The sequence below is a fragment of the Trypanosoma brucei genome, chromosome 10 (assembly GCF_000210295.1).
Source record: "Trypanosoma brucei gambiense DAL972 chromosome 10, complete sequence".
In the NCBI taxonomy this organism is placed as follows: domain Eukaryota; phylum Euglenozoa; class Kinetoplastea; order Trypanosomatida; family Trypanosomatidae; genus Trypanosoma; species Trypanosoma brucei.
The window spans coordinates 1156812-1176054 of NC_026743.1; the positions used below are offsets into that span (position 1 = coordinate 1156812).

General features: G+C 49.5%; 11 protein-coding genes across 11 annotated transcripts; all 11 read right to left on the reverse strand.

Annotated features, from left to right (window-relative positions):
* Positions 1-225: 225 nt before the first annotated feature.
* TbgDal_X5880 (hypothetical protein, conserved) lies at positions 226-831 on the reverse strand (the record flags this gene model as incomplete). The annotated part of the gene is made up of 1 exon (XM_011779465.1): positions 226-831. The coding sequence occupies one exon, from the start codon at positions 829-831 to the stop codon at positions 226-228; it is 606 nt and encodes a 201-aa protein (XP_011777767.1).
* An 831-nt stretch (positions 832-1662) lies between these two features.
* On the reverse strand, positions 1663-2205 carry TbgDal_X5890 (hypothetical protein, conserved; the record flags this gene model as incomplete). Its single annotated transcript, XM_011779466.1, has 1 exon — positions 1663-2205. The coding sequence occupies one exon, from the start codon at positions 2203-2205 to the stop codon at positions 1663-1665; it is 543 nt and encodes a 180-aa protein (XP_011777768.1).
* A 356-nt stretch (positions 2206-2561) lies between these two features.
* Positions 2562-3980, reverse strand: TbgDal_X5900 (hypothetical protein, conserved; the record flags this gene model as incomplete). The annotated part of the gene is made up of 1 exon (XM_011779467.1): positions 2562-3980. One exon carries the CDS (start codon positions 3978-3980, stop codon positions 2562-2564), a length of 1419 nt encoding a protein of 472 aa, XP_011777769.1.
* A 455-nt stretch (positions 3981-4435) lies between these two features.
* Positions 4436-5614, reverse strand: TbgDal_X5910 (hypothetical protein, conserved; the record flags this gene model as incomplete). The annotated part of the gene is made up of 1 exon (XM_011779468.1): positions 4436-5614. The coding sequence occupies one exon, from the start codon at positions 5612-5614 to the stop codon at positions 4436-4438; it is 1179 nt and encodes a 392-aa protein (XP_011777770.1).
* Positions 5615-6713: 1099 nt separating this feature from the next.
* On the reverse strand, positions 6714-8021 carry TbgDal_X5920 (tRNA-dihydrouridine synthase 2, putative; the record flags this gene model as incomplete). Its single annotated transcript, XM_011779469.1, has 1 exon — positions 6714-8021. The coding sequence occupies one exon, from the start codon at positions 8019-8021 to the stop codon at positions 6714-6716; it is 1308 nt and encodes a 435-aa protein (XP_011777771.1).
* Positions 8022-8574: 553 nt separating this feature from the next.
* On the reverse strand, positions 8575-9249 carry TbgDal_X5930 (hypothetical protein, conserved; the record flags this gene model as incomplete). The annotated part of the gene is made up of 1 exon (XM_011779470.1): positions 8575-9249. The coding sequence occupies one exon, from the start codon at positions 9247-9249 to the stop codon at positions 8575-8577; it is 675 nt and encodes a 224-aa protein (XP_011777772.1).
* Positions 9250-10250: 1001 nt separating this feature from the next.
* On the reverse strand, positions 10251-11156 carry TbgDal_X5940 (hypothetical protein, conserved; the record flags this gene model as incomplete). The annotated part of the gene is made up of 1 exon (XM_011779471.1): positions 10251-11156. The coding sequence occupies one exon, from the start codon at positions 11154-11156 to the stop codon at positions 10251-10253; it is 906 nt and encodes a 301-aa protein (XP_011777773.1).
* Positions 11157-11859: 703 nt separating this feature from the next.
* On the reverse strand, positions 11860-13359 carry TbgDal_X5950 (TPR repeat protein; the record flags this gene model as incomplete). The annotated part of the gene is made up of 1 exon (XM_011779472.1): positions 11860-13359. The coding sequence occupies one exon, from the start codon at positions 13357-13359 to the stop codon at positions 11860-11862; it is 1500 nt and encodes a 499-aa protein (XP_011777774.1).
* An 842-nt stretch (positions 13360-14201) lies between these two features.
* Positions 14202-16316, reverse strand: TbgDal_X5960 (mitochondrial carrier protein, putative; the record flags this gene model as incomplete). Its single annotated transcript, XM_011779473.1, has 1 exon — positions 14202-16316. One exon carries the CDS (start codon positions 16314-16316, stop codon positions 14202-14204), a length of 2115 nt encoding a protein of 704 aa, XP_011777775.1.
* A 456-nt stretch (positions 16317-16772) lies between these two features.
* Positions 16773-18113, reverse strand: TbgDal_X5970 (hypothetical protein, conserved; the record flags this gene model as incomplete). The annotated part of the gene is made up of 1 exon (XM_011779474.1): positions 16773-18113. One exon carries the CDS (start codon positions 18111-18113, stop codon positions 16773-16775), a length of 1341 nt encoding a protein of 446 aa, XP_011777776.1.
* Positions 18114-18317: 204 nt separating this feature from the next.
* TbgDal_X5980 (protein phosphatase 2C homolog 2) lies at positions 18318-19199 on the reverse strand (the record flags this gene model as incomplete). Its single annotated transcript, XM_011779475.1, has 1 exon — positions 18318-19199. The coding sequence occupies one exon, from the start codon at positions 19197-19199 to the stop codon at positions 18318-18320; it is 882 nt and encodes a 293-aa protein (XP_011777777.1).
* Between the last annotated feature and the right edge of the window lie 44 nt (positions 19200-19243).

Genomic DNA, 19243 nt, shown 5'->3' on the forward strand with positions numbered 1-19243 from the left:
CCACCGTTGTATCAGGTTAGTTTCAGAAGAGGAAGCAACCGAATTATTCTCAAGGAAGAAAATAGCAGCAGCAATCACGAAAATGTAAAATCACAGGAATGCAACTGAACAACTGATACTTACCTCCGTGTTTGTCCCTTTCTCATCCAACAGCCCTAAACAAAGCGTGCTTCCCCCTTCCTTTAATAAACGAAACGTCTTTCCCCATCTCCATCCCAGGCACATTTAAAAAATAATAACAGATTTGCGTTGTAGAACAACCGTTTCAAACACTTTCCGGAACCTTTCCCCAACGCCGGTCAGATCACCAGCGAGTGCAAAACCCTCAGAGGAGACGAGGCCCTTTGCAATAAGGGTAAATGGCTCGTCCCTCTCCAATATCATCTCAAGTACAAATAACAACCCCCTCTCCGTTACCTTCGTGTCGCTAATGTCGAGTAGTTCCACCTGCGCAGGCACTGCTGAAAAACGAATGACTTGAGACAAAAATATGACGACTTCATCGTTGATGCGGTTGTTCCGGGCAGCTCGAATGGTTCTTACATGGGGTAGCTGGCCGTTCGCCAGCGCTAATGCAGCAGGAAAGGGTGGAACACCACTAATATCGATGTCGGATTCTTCTGATGTGAGAATTCGCATCAATTCCTCCCTTTCATGATGAGTCGCTCCAGACGCAAAAAGGTTGAACATACTATCGACTAGCTTTTGGGCTCTCGTGGTGGCCTTTGACAGGGTTTCAAGTTGTGCGCCTTCCTCTGCGATCCGCATACGCGTAGCGCCCGCCATGCGCTGGAGCTCTGACATGGTCTTTCGTGTCCCATCACTATACATCGGTATCCCACGGGAGATGGCACCCTCCTTCTGCTTCGTTTCGCTCGATCACGCGCCCACAATACACACACACTCAGTTTACTCCTCGTTTGGTTTGCACTCAGTTTGGGATACCTGAAGTGTGGCGTGATAAACGCACACCGAGCGGCAAAGTTTGTATACACCGACTTTTATGAACGTTTTAACTGATTGAGGCGACAGCCACGGTTTCTCACTCACTTGGTAACGAACAAATAAACCCCGTCCAAACTATGGTAGAAATGAAGAAATGGTGGGAGAAACTCACAAAAAGTACGGTGAGCGTTACGGTAAGAACTCTACGGCACCTCGGATGGCAGGGGGATTCACGTCATAGCTAGCGTGTCATTCTGCAAGGCAAGAATCAACAATCTGTGCGGGCAAAAGTAAGGGCTTTATGGGCCAATAAACTACTGGACGTAATTCTGCCGACCCTAGCCTCGTTATCGGTAATGATTACGCATGTACCAAGATGTTAGCGGTGAAATACCTCAGAATTTTCCGAATATGAGGAGTATCGTCAACACCGCCACCATTATTATTATTATCTTTTTTTTTGGGGGGGAGGGGTCTAGAAGAGGACGGCGATGCACACGGCGAGGCAAAATACGACCGTCCTTTTGCATCCACACTATCGTTAACGAAACCATTATAAATAACATCCCTCTGATAAGAATTGCTTCAAGAAAAAGAGGCAAACACAAAGCACCTGAAGGATCGGCCAGGTTCACTTGACGCAAAGGTAACTTCGCTGCTTGCAAACTAAGGGAGTTAATAGCAACGACATTTTCGCGATCGCTGCAAACGAAAGAATTAGGGCCGCGAGCGCTTCCGTTTTTTTCTCGAAGACGCGGATACTGAAGTTGCGCTACGACTCACCACCTCTTTCAGGTACACTTTCAGATAATCTAGTCGAATGGTCTCTGTAGACCCCGTGGCGTCCGTCAGTTCTAAGATAGGGTCCTTCAGGAGTATCGTCCACATTCCATCCTTCACACGGTAAACCGGGTACAAAACTTCCTCGTCCAGAACATCACAGGGGGTTGTGGCTACAGTGTGCGTCACCTCTGAAGGCGGTAAGGGGAACTCCATTTCCGCAGGCCTCGTGCTGAGCGTGGGAGCGTCAATCGAACTGAGACCAGATTCACCTCCAAGAGTGGCGTGACCCACAAGTGACGGTGCCGACGTGCGCACGCGCACTTGTGAGCGGACGGGCGCTTCCGCCAGCGTCCGGTCCATGGCAATATCAAATATTTCCCAGAGTTGCTGTTTCTGCCCTTCAGTGAGGAGGCAGTCGGACTCCAGTTCGGCCAACGTCGCCCCAAGTGCCACACCCAGCAGGCTCTCACGGTACATTTGCGCAGTTAGGGCAGACCCACCAAAAGCGGCGCTCCACTCTTATTTCCTAAGAAACCGTTTTTAAAACGTATCCCACGAGAACAAAAGGGGGAAGAGGTCCGGCAAAATGGTAAGGTGACGGAGAGAAGAAAGTTACAGAAAAACACGACCCGATGCAAACTCTTATCGACTGAAAATGACACGGTGCATAAGAAAGAGGGAGGTAAAGCAACAGGGAAAGGCAGCACTCAAGTCGAACCGTAGCCCCTTCTGCGATCCTTGTCTCCTTTTTTCTCGCCTTCATTCGCCGCCACGTAAGTACGCACACTCGTCGACATCCGCACCCCCTACAAACCTAAGTCAAGCGCACATGATCACTGTAAACCGTATGCCTTCTTTACGAACAGAAGCCGTTCAAGCACCACTTTCGACTCTTTTTCAGCACTCGCCTCATCTGGCAAAACCACCGCACCACTGCTCAAACACTGTAAAAGATTCTGCTGGGCTTCGTTACGAACGTTGAGTGTCACACATGCCCACAAAGTTTGCAGGAGTGTTATCCCATCAAGTGCATCACGGTGCACGGACAGCAACTGCGTACAGACGTGCACGAGTTCGTCGCTCCTCTCCTGCACGACAGCGAAGCTCGTCAAGATCCCGGCGGCGTCAACGGGACTGACGTACCCGCCTTGTTTCACGATAGACACGAAGCGCGACGCTAACAATGGAAAGAGCTCACCATCGAAAAGGTCGAAGGAAGCGAGGGAGCTCAATGTTTGGTTGATCTCATCAGGTCGGAAATCAGCAACAACCTTACAAGCGCGTTCAGCAAGTGTCCCAAGTACCTCCTCGGCGGGTACATTAGCGCGGTAAAAGGCATCACACGTCTTCGCAATAGAATTCGAGTCAAATGTATTGCCAATAGCCACAATCCGCTCACCACACGCCGTAAAAAGAGGTGATGGGGCTCGTCCGGCCTTTGCGAGGCACGAAACGAGCGATGCCATCAGTGGCGCCGGTAACTCCGCTAGTTCTCCGAGCAAGCGTTGCTCAAGCGCGGTGAATAATGCGTCGTCCACGAAACCGATTTCCGCAAACCCATCAAGGATGGTGACAGCCACTAGCGGTGGTCCTTGTGATGCTTGTCGTTCTGCTTGATCACGTAACGTAAGGAATAGGTCTCTGTGAAAATACCGCACACGGGAAAGGGCGTGTGCCACGTTCGCCGTATGCGCTACGAACGTGCGTGGGTCCTTCATCACAACGGCCGCCCTGTCGCAGATAACTTTATAGAATTCCTCGTGATGCACCTGCGCTCTGCCATAGGCGTTGATAAGAACTGCACACGAAACTGTGTCGAGAGTTGCTGCGAGTGTAATGAGCCTGCGTATGTACGTGAAAAGGACCTCGTACAGATGTGGTGAACGCAAAATCAAACAAGAGTGAGCAATGCGGGCTAGAGATGGTGCGTCCATCACCCCCACTGCCTCAGGTGTCAGGCTTAATCCCACGACGGCACCGAACGGCTGGCCTTTGGTTGGCGATATTCGCAGCTGTGTGGCCGCGTGGCATATTTTTCCCGCCACAACTGGAGTCCACGCCGAGTGGATGTCGTCGAGTGACTCATTTTCAAACAACTGCCTCCCGTGGAGAATGAGGTCTTGTTTACGCTCAGATGTACCCAACTGGTGTTGTACCTTTTCTACTGATGAGACGAAAGCCTCAGTTGAGATTAACCGCGGCGCTGGGCAACAACATGATCCCCCTATTGCTAGTGAATAACGCCGGATCATTAGTTTCTATTGTCGCGGACGGCGCTCTTCTAACAATCGAACAAATCACCTATGAGATACCAATAATATATATATATATAAAGCAGTGAACCCGGGGAGAATATGCAGTGCACAGAAGCGCAGGAGGAAGGAAAACAACCAATGAAAAATGCTAACACAACGGTGCGACCGCTAGTTACCTCCAAATACCTAGAGTACAAACATAGGTAAAATATGTAGCGGGGCAAATCAGGACCGGCGACCACGCACTAAAGTGTACCGCCTGGGATTACAAACACATTGATACATCCCAAAAACCAGAGGGTTGATAACTCTACTGCAGCAATTGTCGAGTGCATCTATCGATAGCAAGAAGCATTTGGTCACTCCCTCTTCCCAAACTTGTAACGAAACTTTTTTTTTTGCTCTATCTGGTTTAACTCCGTTATGTGGCTTCAGGATGTACTACCTGTTTATTATATGAGGCCGACAGTCTTCAAATATTGTCTAGTTTCATAGCTACCATAGCCGTCACTTTGTGAGTCGTAACCTGTGACGGAAGCGCTGGTCTCACCGAATTCATCCTTGTCTGGTTGATTCCAACCACGAGAAGAGTTCCAACCTTTCACCGACTGTAATTCCTCGGCACAACTGACTCCTCCAGTCACGGAGCTCCCAGCAACGGGACCAGAACCTAAAGTACCAGTGTGCGGCGGTATAAATTCTTCTTCTCGTCTGGTGACGTGTGAAGCGTCCACTTTACGGCTGCTTGGTACGATACGCTTGCGCGCCCTCTGGTGATGATGTTTTTCCTCTGAAGGAGCAGAGCTAAACAATGAAGACGTCACATGACGCGCACCATAATCAAGACGGGAGGCAGACGAAGTCGAGCTGCGCGCGGTGGGCCGCGCCGTTGGTTTGGGATCATCTTGATTAACACTAACATTCATACTCGCGGAGTGTCCCGTAGCAACAGAAGTGGAGGTGATAGCCGAACGGTTTGGTGTCGGTAGCTTACCGCGCAGCGACGACAATAGAGGGTTTTCTCCACGCACGCCGCGGGTGGCACTACTGTGGCGAGAGCCAGCGGAAGGATCCCACGGAGCTGCGGACTCCGAGGAGCGATTCATCATGCTCTGCCGAGACACATCAGAATCCCCCGGTGGCGGTGTGCAGGAGCGCGATACTTCCCCCTGATGTTGTGCACTGGAAGGTTGGCGCTCCGTAACCACGGCATCCTCCCTGTGCTCACCCGCCCTACCACGCACACTGCTAGAGGTGACGGGGGCGTCTACAGCTGTCAGGGGTGCCCCTACAGAAGCAGAGAGTGCGGTGTGTACCGGAGCGCTCTGACTGGCGTCCTCGGAATCATGCTTCGTAGTTGAAGCATTTAGATGAGGAAGCGCAGAAATGGCCATGTAAAGTTGCTGTAGTGATAGCGCCATCGACTGCAACTGAATTTGGAGCGCCTGTTGCTGCTGGTACAGCAGCTGCAACATTAGTCGGTCTTCCTGCGTAAAGGAGCCCCCACCACTCACAGTGCTTTCCGCGGGACGTCCTGCTATGTGGAACAGCTGCCGAGCTGAGAAAGGTGCGGTTGGTGTAGAGAAGATATTCGAAACTCCCCCCTGGAAGGGTGCCTGCATCCCGCTCATAAGAAACAGGGTACTGAGATGATGACCCGAGACCTTGGAAAGTTAAAATGAATAGTAAAAAAAAATGGGAAAAAAACAGGCAAACAGTGGGGAACAGCACTCAGAGTCCTATCCGTAGAAACAGCTAGTGTCCACTTAGAAGTCTCATCAAGGCGTAAAAACACACATTCACGTACGCGCAGGGCATGCAACAACAAAGAGACTAAAGAAAACAATACAAAAAAGGGTTAGATTCCTCCCTCCCCCCCCCAAACTTTGTAGCAGCTGATTAAACGTTGTGGCAAACGGTAGTGGGAAGTTAGCCACAACTCGGTTTCGTTACTAGCTCCTCAGCGTTAGAAATAAAGAATACAGTTCATGTAAAGGTAAGCTCATTCCTTTATCGGTAAGATGGTAATGGCATGCACGAAGTGACCAAAATACCACCTATCCTCAGTATATCCTGAAGTAAATAATCCACAACGACGGTGTTTTAAAAAACAACATAACGACCAACTAAAGGGAGCTCGACAACAGTATGTTATTGAGTGGACAGACGGGGGTGCATCCACCACTTACCCGCCAACTTGCAACATTGAAAAAGGCGGCGTGATTTCCGTGCGTTTCAAGCACCAGTAACACATGTGGAAATCACCTTTTAGTACGTTAAAGGCAAGGTATTCCACAAGCAGCAACCACCTCACAGCCCTTCCAGCGTGGCACCAGACCGGGTGACCCGCAGGAATTGGCAACAAGATGCGGTCACCACCACGACACAACAAAACAGGTCCGTGGGGCGGTGCACATATCAATCTACTAGCATGGTGGTGACGGAGTGAGGGTTGCGGTCAAAATTGCAACAACACTGCCTACCGAGAAGCGGCAGAAGCGTTTCGAACCCATTAGAAGTTACATAAGCACATTCCCCCCTTCTTAGTGTCAATAAAATGGCAGATATGATGCGTGGCGGCAACGTCACAGGCAGACAGGCTAATATTTCAGTTCAAAACAAACAACGAAAGGAAATGGCATTCGACGACGTTGGGCCACCCCGCTGCCAGGAGGTGGCAAACAAAGAGCACTAAGGAAGATTTGGCGTTCTCTAAACCAGAACAGGTGTTTACCGACCCATCTCCGCCTCTCCCTTGTGCTTTTTAGAAAGCCGATGAATCCCCTCCACATGGCTGTCCCCATCGACGCCGGTTGTTTCACCAATCAACAACTTCGCTTCATTAAGATCCTGTTCCTCCACAGGAAGAGACGACAGCAATTCTGCTTCCGACACACCTTGCATAGACTGCTGCTCCTCCACAGACAGACCAAATATTCTGGCTGCATCCTCATAGCAGTTTGTTTCCCGCTGAAGTGCAATCATCAAGTGTTTTAACGCCGTAATGTTAGGCACACTTCTCGTCAAGTGATATTTCGTGTACACATACGGTGTCCGGTAGATCACATGGTGCCGCAACAAACCACGATACAATTCCATCCATGACGCACATGCCATTGGAGTGGCCATAAAATCCGTACAAGGACCCCGGTCGTCACCGGGGTCCTCCCGTGGTTCGGACGACACCTTCGAAAAGACACTCATATCCAACATGGCGTGGCGGGCAATCATGGCGGCATCGAAACCAAACTGCGCAGCCTTACGCCTGCCGTCACCCCTAGATGATATAGATCCATTAAGAACGAAACAGACCTTTGAAAACAACTTGTGACTACGGAGTTGGCTGATTGTTGCCGCAACTCGCTCATAGTGTGGGGGTGAATCGGGCAGTTGATCAGGCGTGCGGGCATGCAAAGTTATTGCATGAACACGATCGGGGCCTACCCCCTCCATCACAGATAGTAGCATTTGCGCCGTAGCATCAGCCGTATCAAGAAGCCGGGTTTTAAAACTAATGGGAACCCGTCGGCGACGGGCCACGACTTTCTCGGGGCTGTTAACCGCCTCATCAACAGCGACAAGTATAGCCGCAGCTCGCGCAGGGTCCCGCATGAGTGCCGCACCCATTCCATTGTCAACACTAAACTTTTTGGGACACCCCATGTTTACGTCGATGCCATCCACGTCGTCTACGCATAGCAGCGCTGCACGCGCACCAATGGCCGGTTCGGCCACACCCAACTGCAGCACAACCGGCGCCCCCTCCCCTTGCGAGTTGCATCCACCACGCGCCACTGTAGCGAAGGCAATGCTTCGCTTGAACTTATTCTTATATGGTTCATACGAAACAAACTCAACCATGGAACAGGGGCAGCCAGCGTACGTACGGACCTCCCGCTTGCAGCGAATCAGTTTGGAGGCCACCACCTCCTCAGAAAACACAATGTCAGCCCCCTGCGCTGCACAGAAAACTCGGAAACCGACGGTCCCAACACGCACCATTGGGGCAAGAATTGTTTTCCCATTGAAAATGGACATCCCTCCTCGATCACAACGGCCCCGGACCGTTTCACAAACCCCCTACTGAAAGAAGAATGCGAAACTCAGCGCAGAGGGAGCAACTTGCGGCCTTCAAATATCAAGGGAACACAAATCAGGGTAAAGGAAAGGGCAAGGCAAGGGAGGGAATAATAACGTAAACATAGTAAAATTCCGCTGACGAGGGAAGCGGAAAAGCACGTAAGCAAAAAAGATATATATATATATTATATGTACAGCTAGCTGACCTTGCTGCCGTTGAGGCTAAGGGTTAAAGGAAAAAATGGTTGTTAAAACTAAACGGTAGACGAAGAGATACTAGTAGATAACGCGCGTTCACAAGAAAAAAACCCAGGCGGATTCCACAATTATTACCAGTGAACACAGCCCGAAGGACCGCCACGGAACAAAAACATATAATTAAATGACTATCCCCTACCATACATCTAGACACCCAGTTGCTAATTGCTCTTCTGTGAAGAGAAAAAAAAATGCACATTGTCACCTTCCGCTCCATCCCCCCCCCCCATTCCCTATGTTGCCTATTCGATATCTACTCCGCGTTCAGGTACACCGCGAACTCATGAAAGTCTCGGTCAAACTCCGCCTCGATCTCCGCAAAGGTGTACGCCGGGCCTTCATCGGCTGCCGGCTCATCTGTCCAGTCAGGGTGCATGACTAACCACGGACGGTTGTGAATGTAAAACCACTGCTGGCACATTGGGCACTTGTTTTTGCTGTACCCTTTCATCATCATGTAGTAGGTCGACTGTGGCACATGAGGAGCACAATTTCCAAAGCACATCACGATCTGCTGATCTCCAGGATTGCCCACAGCCTCTACACGGATAGGGCGTTCTTCGCTTCCAATTGGAGGTTCGTATAGGTGGTTCACGGCAACGTAGGGTCGTTCGTTCCACTCCTCTCGGTCGTGCTCCTCGAGGATAAGAGTATCATCCGCCTCGAACAAGTGCCAAACCTTCGCGGGCTCCTGCCAGTAGAGACGCCCGGACCCCGTTACAACATCATCATAAACGGGGAGCGCTTGGTCCATCAGTTTGCTCATGAAGGGACTCTTACGCCATGTGTCGGGTGGCTGCTGGAACTCATTAAGGTTATGCGGCTGGACTGGGTACGGTTTGTCTTGATACGGTGTAGGTCCAGTGCTACCGCCGGAGAGAGCCGTTCTGGTGGCAGCAAGAAGCGAAACCGAAGATTTGCGTAACATGTCAGCCACACAACACTTTCTTTTATGCTTATTAACCTATTTATTTCTTGCGAAGACCACACAAGGTGCAGTGAACAGGAAATAGTGAATGAAAAAGGAAGAATTTAAGCCATTGAGTGGGAAGAGGGTGGTACATAGGGGTGGCATGCGCCCACTGCACGCCGCACCCCACACGAATAATTGGCATCCGAACGTACGCTAACACTACCACTTCTGCTTCCCATTCACACCACTATATGTGTAAAGGGCCATAATCGAATGTTCCCGCTATGAAAAGCAAATGCCGGTTAAAAGAAAAGCTCGGGAAAGCAAAAGTGGATGAACAAGCATATTCGAGTGTGTGTGTGTGTGTGTGAATGTTAGCCAGAGTGAGGGGATGTAAGAAGGAAAAAAGACAAGGACTGGGGGGAAGCACTACTCTATTGGTCGTTCCTATATCCACAGTACATAAAAATGATAAAGCGAAGAGTCAAGACAAACAGAGGGAGAAACCAGTAAACATCAGAGGAGGGCCGATTGAGGCCTCTTGTTTCCCTTTTGCTTTCATTCAAGTATTTTGCTGATGTTGCCTACTTTACTTTTCGCGGAAACCGTTGGAGGTAAAGTGCGCTAACACTGGAGATTGTGTGTTTACAACATTTGTAGAACACGCTAAACTGCTGTTGATTTTCTCCACAATCTGAATAGTAAACAAGAGAAAACGGCGTGTACGCGTGTGTGCAGATAAAAAATATTGATGAAAGATTGAACAATGGAAAATGCTTTATGCGAAGCCGTTTTCACACTGCAATCCCCTGTGTATCAGTATACACTCATAAGCGGGACCATATACATAATTGTATGTTACACAGTATGCATACACAGGTCGTTTCACGCAGGGCGGATAATCGTGCGGCTCACGGGCTTCTTCGTTCAAAAAGTGGCTCACGCATATGCGACGCTGGTGGGAAGGGGAAGAAAATGGGGAGGCACCTGTACTTAGTATTTCATAATTATTGGATCTACGCCCTGCCAAATGCCTGCAACATACCGAGGCTTGTTGTGTTGTCATTAGCAATCCTTATCTGGCCACCCCCGCCACCACCACCTACTCTACCACTCACACGGGAACCAAAGCCCTCACATCGGTTTCCAAATGTGTTTCCGTGCGATGGCCGTGAAGAGGCGCTGTGAGAGCTTGCCTGCGTCCCCGAAAAGGTGATTCCCATGGGATTTGCTGTTCGCTGCTGTCGCTGCTGCGCCCCTCGTTGCTGCCTCGCGATCGCGGGTGGGGCACGCGGCTGCCTATTATTTGGACAGGGTTCCTTGGCGCACGGCTCCCCCCACATAGCAGCACTGGTCTGACGCGCCTGTCGTGCCGCGCGCATTGCCTCAATGAACTCACGGTGTTGTTCACGCCAGCGCGTGCGCGGCACACCCGGAGCAGGTGAAGAAGCACCGGGCGCTGCCTTCTTCCTCCCCTTTGCGGAAGGCGTACCGAAACAGCCGCCACTGTATTGGCCCTCAATCGCCCGCTGCTTGCTGCTATCAAACACCTTGCGCTTGACGTTGCCCTTGCAGACGCTCTCGTGATAAGCAATCCGATCAAACAGGAATTTCCTACCACAGCGAGAACATGGGTGTAAATTCATATTTCCCTCCGGGTGCTCGGATCCGTTGGCAAAAGGATCGTGCTCGTTTAGCGTTCTTGCACCATTTGCACCATTTCCACAGGCAACACCACCAACACTACTTTTCGTTCCCTTATGAAGCGTCGGACTTATATTTGGCATGACTGGCATAGGCCCATTGGGGTTGAGTTTCCAGCGCTTGAGGGCTTTCTGGTAGCATTGTGGTACGTGTATACCCAGGGAAGCCGATCCGAACCCCTGTTGACACAAGGGGCAAATGCGAAAGAGAGGCGGCATTGTGCACACAAGAAAAAAACAAGGACGGAATATGAAACTGTAACTAGTAAAGCGAATGACAGTTGTATACTTGTACAGAACCTTCTGATCTCCTTTGCTGGTGGCTGCTCACCAGACGAAACAAGGGACTGGGAAAAGACAACGAATGAAGAGTAAAAGAACATCTGCTTTCTCATGGCCGTCCCTACAAAACAAAAAAAACACGGCGGAGGGCAGGGAGAAGTAGCTTCAGGTTCATGTTATCTCGGCGACACAGAGAGGCGGTAAGCACAATCAATGGCAAAATCATTATAATCCCCTCCTCCCTCCCTCCCTCCATCAGCCCCCGGAGAGGCTCACAATAGTGTTTAAGAGTTTCTCAGAACCATTTTTATTGCCTGCAGCACATACCACATCTTTAAAATGTCTACCTTCCGACACTCAACGCACTGGGAAACGAAGCCTCACCTCATGAGTAAACAACAAAGTAAAGTCCCGCTCCATAATACAAACCCACTGCACATTCCTTCACACGCCCCGCCTTCCACAGGAGTTTCGTTTGCAGCCAGTAACCCCCAAGAAGAGATAGGACAACGAAGAAATGGCGGGAACCCATAAGTACGTTTGGGTGTGCATGCATAAACTCGTGACATTTGCGTGGCGTGGTAATAGTTTTCTTATTAAGGGGATAGCTGACCTCCGAAGAGGAGACGGCACCGAGTCATCACCTATAGTGAAATGTTTGCTTTTGCCGGCGCGAACGAGGGTCAACCGTGAAAGAAAATCCTGAGGGCATCCCGCCTTCGCCACAGCCGCCCTGAAACATCATGTTCATCATCTGAAAAATGTCGGCTTGACGTGCCGGAAAGTCACTCGTACCCCCAGGACTAGATGCATCATCAAGTTGCCCTGAGTCATACAACCTTTTCTTCTGGGGATCTGAGAGAATGGAAAACGCCTCACCTACTTCCTTGAACATCTTCTCTGCGTGAGCCTTTTCCTCCTCGGTTGCGTGGGCCCACTTATCCGGGTGCCACTGCAAACAACCCTTCTTGTATGCACGTTTAATGGAGGAGTCATCCGACTCTCCCTGCGGCAGACCCAATATTTTGTAATAGTCCTTCCTTTTTGCTCTCTTGGCACTAATCTTCATTTGCTGCGCCTCACCATTGTACGAAGGGTCCATCTCTGCCGCCCTTTGGATATCCCTCAGGGCGTCGTCATAGTTCTCGAGGGCCTCGTGGATACGGCTACGACGGGCGTACAACTTCGCACTTTCCGCGCCGTTTTTGATAGCAAAGTCACAGTCAAGTAAAGCGCTTGAATATTCTTTTAGCTCCATCTTGGCAGCAGCCTGGTTACCCCGTAGAACGGCTGTCATTCGAATGTTTGAGGGATCGACTTCTATTGCAGCCTTGTAACAATTAACGGCAGCGGTGAATCGTTTCTCCTTAAAAGCCGCGTTACCCTCGGTCTTTTGAGACTCCACTGCCCGTATCTTCTTCAAGAGCTCAGTAGCCTTTCGATTGTCGGGATCCAACTCAATCGTGTGACGAAGTATCGACTGTGCGTTATTCAGCCCGCTTTGCCCACTATAGTAACTGGCGAGTGCCCGAACATAAAGATAGTAGGTATCATCAGCGTGTGCACTGGAAAGAGCCGTCAGCGATCGGATAACCCTCTCGGGGTACAGTGAAGCTTGAGACTCGCCCAACATAATGCCGACAATGGCACAGTCCGGGAACAGTTGGGCCGCCTTCACTAACTCACGTTCCGCCGCCAGAAAGTTGCGTTCCTCTAGCAGACGCTGACCAGCTTCAAACCCCCTTTGGCCTTCTTCGGCAGTTCTATGAAGCTCCTGTATCTGCTTTTTGTCTTCCGGAGACGCGCCACAAGCTTCCAGAACCACGAGGGCTTCCTTTAGTTTTTGCGTCGCTTCCCTAAATCTACCCAGATGACAAAGTGCGTTGTGCAGACGCGAGTATCCCTTAACAAATGTCTTATCATTGGCGATTGCTGCTTCAGCATCAAGCACTGCCTTCTGATATTCTTTCATTTTTATGTAAGCTGCACTTCTGTTAGAAAAGAGTGCTGCCTCCTTGGAATTTAACTTAATCGCTTCGGAGTAGAGTTTAACAGCGTTGGCATATGCTTCACTTTTAAACGCCTTGTTTCCTTCCTCGCGTAGCTCCATCCAAGAAGCAACACCATCATCAGGCTCCATCTGCTTAAAGAGTACTAGCCCCGAGTCAACAGTTCCACGGATCCTATATGTTAGATTGCGGGTTCCACCTTGCTATATCCTAATATGCTCCTGAAACCGAAGGGTCCTGTAATGCCTCCGCGGCCTCTGTGACACACCTGAATAACCTCTTGAACAACAATGAGAAACAAAACGGAAAAGAATGGGTGGAACCCAGGGAGACTAACTTATATGCACAACCTTTAACAACAACCCCCGATGCAAAGCAAACGTCAAACATCGTTGCGGACCATACCTCTCGTTCTTGTACCTTCCTCCTCCATACACACGCATATACCAAAATGAGGAAAAGTACCGATGATCGATAACCTTTTAGTATTTTCCAAATGCGGGGCGGTAAATGTACAGTGACGGTGTCGCCACTGAGAGGAAACTAAAGGGATCCTCCCATACTGAATGGGGCCCTTACGCCACGTACAGTATCACCGTCATTAACCGCCCGGGAAGCTCTGCACGACGTTAAAATGTCGTCAACCACTGCTTCGGTTGATGCCCAGTGTGGTATACATGCAATTACAAAACACGACACCAACAGTGGCTCTCGCCGCGCTCAGGCACCTCCACAACCGACGGCAGTGCATCAACCACAAACTAGTACCTTAGCACAACCGAACGCACAACAATAAACCAGACGACTTGGGGACCCGGCGGTGCGAAACCTGAATGGGGAACTTATGTGGTGCAGAAGTGGGGACTACGAGCTCTTCTGGGTTCAGTTCCTCTATTACACGTGACAGACAACCATATAAGCACGCAACCTACGATCAAATAGTCCTATATGGCATGCCTCATTAACTGTTGCATTACCTTGTAAAGAAAATGTCGTGCAAAATCTCCTTCCTCTCCTGGATAACCAAGTCACGACACATATCATTAACAGCAAGCGAAATCCCGAACGTCGTCGCACTAACAGGCCACCTCCGTGGCATGCAGCGGCGGAAAGAAGCATAGAATCCAGGTTTTAGACACACACTCTTAGCGTCGACTACGCCAGAAGACGTGAGTTGCTCCACCTGTCCACGTCGCCTTCCGACATTAATGAAATAGGTAGTGACATGACCGACGAAAGAGGCGAGCACGCCAGCAAAAAGTCGGTGACCGAACGAAGTGCAGTGACAGTGTTCCTTGAGGAATTCGTAGGTCGCAAAACCGACGCCCCCAACAGGCCCTACACCCATAGCCGCAAAGGTACTCCACTCGCGAAATGATCGCGGAGATTGCGCTTTTGCTATATCGTGAAGTAGCCAATAATGTGAATGAAAGTGACGTGGAGTCGTGTGTTTCACTGCTCGGGCGCCCACATGCGCGATAGGGTACAGCAGAGCCGTTGCCGCCGCCGTCGCCACAGCGCCTGCAACAAAGTTTGTAGCCGGCGTTGGCGTTAGAGAAAATAACAGCCGCTCTGAAGCTGTCTGGCATATGTCAAACAGTGAGTAAGTGAGGGCACCATACGAAATAACTCGCATCATTGTGACGTCACCACCGTGGGCTGCAACACCTCTCCAGCAGAGCAAACCATTCGACAGGGGACCGTGCCGGCCGGTTGTACGTGAATATAAACGGCCCAAACACACTTGAAACAAGATTTTAAGTTGAAGAAGTGCAGCTGTACATGTTTGGGCCACACACGCGGCCATCATTCCGCAAACAAGCCCCTCTGGAAGAGACACCAAGTTTCCCCGACGGGAGTATTTCACTACCTCCTCATCGTACTCGCGCATGCGCCGCTTAACGATATCATTGACAGTAAAAACAGTGCTAACGGCTATGGGGCCTTTAATCCAGTTCATGGAAAGGCCTTTATACCAACCCTGAAGGAAGCCTTCCTCCTTGTAAATCACACGAAGTGCATGGAAAACACCGCGGTAACGACCTGGCGTCACTTGCATGCGGCGCCGAACAATGTCCAGAGGGTAGGTAGCGGACTGAGCAACAAGTCCAGCAAAACCACCAGCCACAATCCTCTCATGCACAGAAATGGACTTCTCGGACGAAAGCTCACGCCATCGAACAATATAGCTCTTCAGAGTCTCGAAGACAGCAAAACTACACCCTGCATAGGGCATAATGCCAATAACAGTAGGAACTAGTCCAGAATATAGCGACCTCCAGCCGTGATCGGCCACCAGTGACCTGTAAGCCCGGCAGTAGCTGGGGATCACCCCCTTGTCGAAATTGTGAACAGCAAGTCGCGCCCTCATGAGGTCCAGAGGGTAGGTGCACGCCGTTGCCGTAGCACCCGAAAGTGAGCCACTCAGGAACCGTATGATAACCATTGTGCCCTCATTCTTTGAAGTACTTGTCCGATCGGCGATCAGTAAATACTGAAACCCCTCACGATAGTAATCAAACGTTACAAATGTCACGGCGGCATATGGCACAACTCGTATCATCGTTGCGCCATTACCTATCCACAATCCAGCTATACCGTGCTTCCTCACTGTTGCCATACCCAGCTTACATGCATTGTAAAGTGAGAAGCGCCGCTGGGAGTCTACTTGGAAGATTATCTTAACCTTGTCAGCGGGTGCAATTACCGTTTTGCTAACCGCACCAGCGATCCCACCAGCGGCAAACCCTTCTAGGAAACGTACAACTCCCTGGACGACTCGAGCAGCAGAACTCGGTTCTTCAGTAGCGGAGAACTCGCCGTAATATTGAAATCTTTCGAAGTCGATCTCATATTGTCCTAAGGAGGTAAACCGCTTGTGATGCTCTTCGCAGAAACGACTCCACTGTGCCTCCGAGAGTCCTCCTTTTCCTTCGTGATCGAAGCACTGTACAAGCTCTCGAATATGTTCAGGCGGAAGGAAAATCAGTGGGGCCACCTTCTTCACTATGACGTCAGTTGGAATGTACGGTACTCCCGTCGTGGAAGAAGTTGTAGACCGACCTGCATCAACGTCCTTGGCCAGCATTCACAGGAAACCAACTAAGGCAGCCACACTGTCCCAGTGCCGACACCGTTGTCTATGACTGGGGTGCCAAACGTCAGGGGAAAAGCGACCAGGGAGTGAAATCGCGCACACAACCGAGCGCTTTACGACTTTGGGTGCCGTCGGGAACACTCCTTCCTGATTCAGCTTCAAAAGAAAGAGAAAGAGCATAGGGCGAAAATAAAACAGGTGTAAGTCGAAAACATTTAACAACGACCGGTAGTTTTCCCCACCGCATATGCATACATGTGTGTGCTCACAGTCGTATAGCAGTCAAGTAAACGTAAAATGTACCAACAGAGTCACTGCATATTGTGATGTAAGCCTCACACAGAGCAATATATAACCTTGAACCAAGAATACAACCTGACGACACGACCTCCAGCACATCAGATGCCTGCAGGTACAGCAAAAGAAAAAAGGCTACATCTAGAGAAGCTAGTTGATATCTGTTTTGTTCCGCTTCCTTATGTATGAATCGAGCTCGCCTTTAATGGAACGGAACCCGCACTCGTAATCTTGTCCCTCAAGGCGGTACAGTCGAAGTTGTTCTTCAGCTTCTTCGTACAGCGCCTTTATGCGTGTCAGCTCCCTTCTTACCACCTTCAGTTCAATATTGTTGGAGTGTTCTTCCTCGGACAACCCCACATAATTTGAGATACCGCGGTTCCAGCAACTTTGCATGTTTTCGACGTACGCATCGATCTCCCGCAATGTGGGGACCGCAGAAAGTCCCTGAGGTGATGCCTTGTTAGACCCCAGACGAGGAAGTGACTCCCGTTTTATCAACAATGGGGGCTCACACTCCTCAATCTTCCTCCAGTAATTTTCATCTATTTGTGACTCAACGGCACCTGGTTCCTCTGTAGTGACGCTCACCTTCCCCTTCCACCCCCTCCTGGTTGGTTTAGGAAGCCTCTTTTTCGGTTCAAAGGGAGCTAATATGTGTTGAGTTACTGGGTCAAAAAAACTATTAACCCAGTCCATTTGGGGAAACATTGACATAAACTGACCAATTAACTGAGAAGTTGTTAAAATAACTCCCTCGTCTGACTTACTAAAGGGCATAGTCCCCTGGCATTTGTTTTCCATGTGAACGACTGCTACAGCTGATTTTCGAGGTGTTTCTGTCGTAAATACAGGAAAAATAAGGAGACTTGAAGTGACACGCGATGAATCAACCGTATACTGATTAAGGGCAATCCCGCTACCCAAAACTTCCGCGTCCACAGAGCCTAGGCATCTGTGATGAACCAACTGGGGGGGAAATGCAAGCCTGGCCGCGCAGTTTGCTATGGAAATCATCTCATCATCTTTGCGAATAAATATATGAGATGAGGATGCTTTCGAAATTCTTGTCGCGCCTTCAAGGATATTATACAACGTAGCAGCTATGTACTTTGATACCTCCTTCGATATTTGAAGAGGTCCGCCAGGTACCTTCTCCCTTGGAATGCGATACGCCGTTACACTTGAAGGTTTGGTAATTACAACCTTCTTCCCTTCGTTAGAACGACGTTGCCCGGGTGTTTGCCTTCCCTCGTTAACTAGCTCAGGTAACCCGTCAGCGCGATTGGGTCGTTCCTTCTCCGTGAAATCACCAGTCATAGTCCGACCACTCTCCCGTAATGCCGATTCTATCGGCCCTATAGCGCCACGGATTCTATCAGGTAGCGGTCCCACTTGGTGATGAAATTCCGGGCGTGTCCTTGCAAAGGTATCAAGCATTTCAGCTATTAGTTTCAGTTCATCAATCTGTTCACGATGAGGAAAGGTCATCTTTTTTTTTTTTGTCCTCAGTTAGTAAATACGACCTAGTTACTTTCGATATCGTAGCAAATAAAAAACGTATATGTAAGTATATATAGCGGCAACGACAATAGCAATTAGAATCGCTCATTGGAACGGCAACGACAGACCCTGTATAAAGATGATAATTTTCATCGTATACACAAATTCAACGTACATTAAAAAAAAAAATGATCAACGCTCACTACAAAAGAACGCAGGTTTAAATCTTGCTATAACAATGGTCATATTGTCACAGCCTGTTCCTTGTATGCATGGGGCCAGGCACCTATCCAGAACAGCTTCACACACTAAACCAATATCATCCTCGGTATCCTTAAAACTTTGATGAATCAGCTGACAACAGTCATCATTTGACAAAACATCCCAAACTCCATCGCACGCAACAACAACAAAAGCATCTTCCTCTTTTATATCAATTCTAGTCACATCAGGCAAGGCAGTAACTATCTGTTCCTCCCAAGACAACTCGCTATTCTCTTTGTAGTCAAAATCACCTATAGCTCTACTAACGGCTAAATTTCCATCGACACGATGGGACTGAACCGTCCCTCCGGCTCGCAAAATACGCTCCTTTTCACCCGGAGCAGAAGGTTTGTGATCAATACTTAGAGGAATGGCGCGAGTTCCACGGTACAAAACTGCCCTACTATCACCAGCATTTGCGCATATAACCTCGTTTTGAGTTAACATAACGCAAATGGCCGCAGTTCCACCCTCTGACCTCAGCATCGACATTTTGGACAACTTGGAGTCAATCGCACCAAACGCCTTTTTGAAAGCCTCATCGTATGAGCCACTGCGATACTCTGGTGTTAGCATCAGCTCATCAAGGAGATGTTCCCTACAATACTTAGCGATTTTGTTACCGTTATGTCCATCGAAAACGCCGATGAATGTATGATGTTTATTCCCACCTAAATTCAACTGAGCTACGTGAGCATCTTCCATGGTTTTGCGCCACCCCTGCATCGCGCAACACCCAACATGAATATGGGACGTTTCAAATGTACTGGTGTGCTTCTCTGTGACAGGTTTGGACAGCGTTTCCCCCATATCTCCTGATAATAAGAAAATAAATGTGGCAAAGCTTTCCCTTT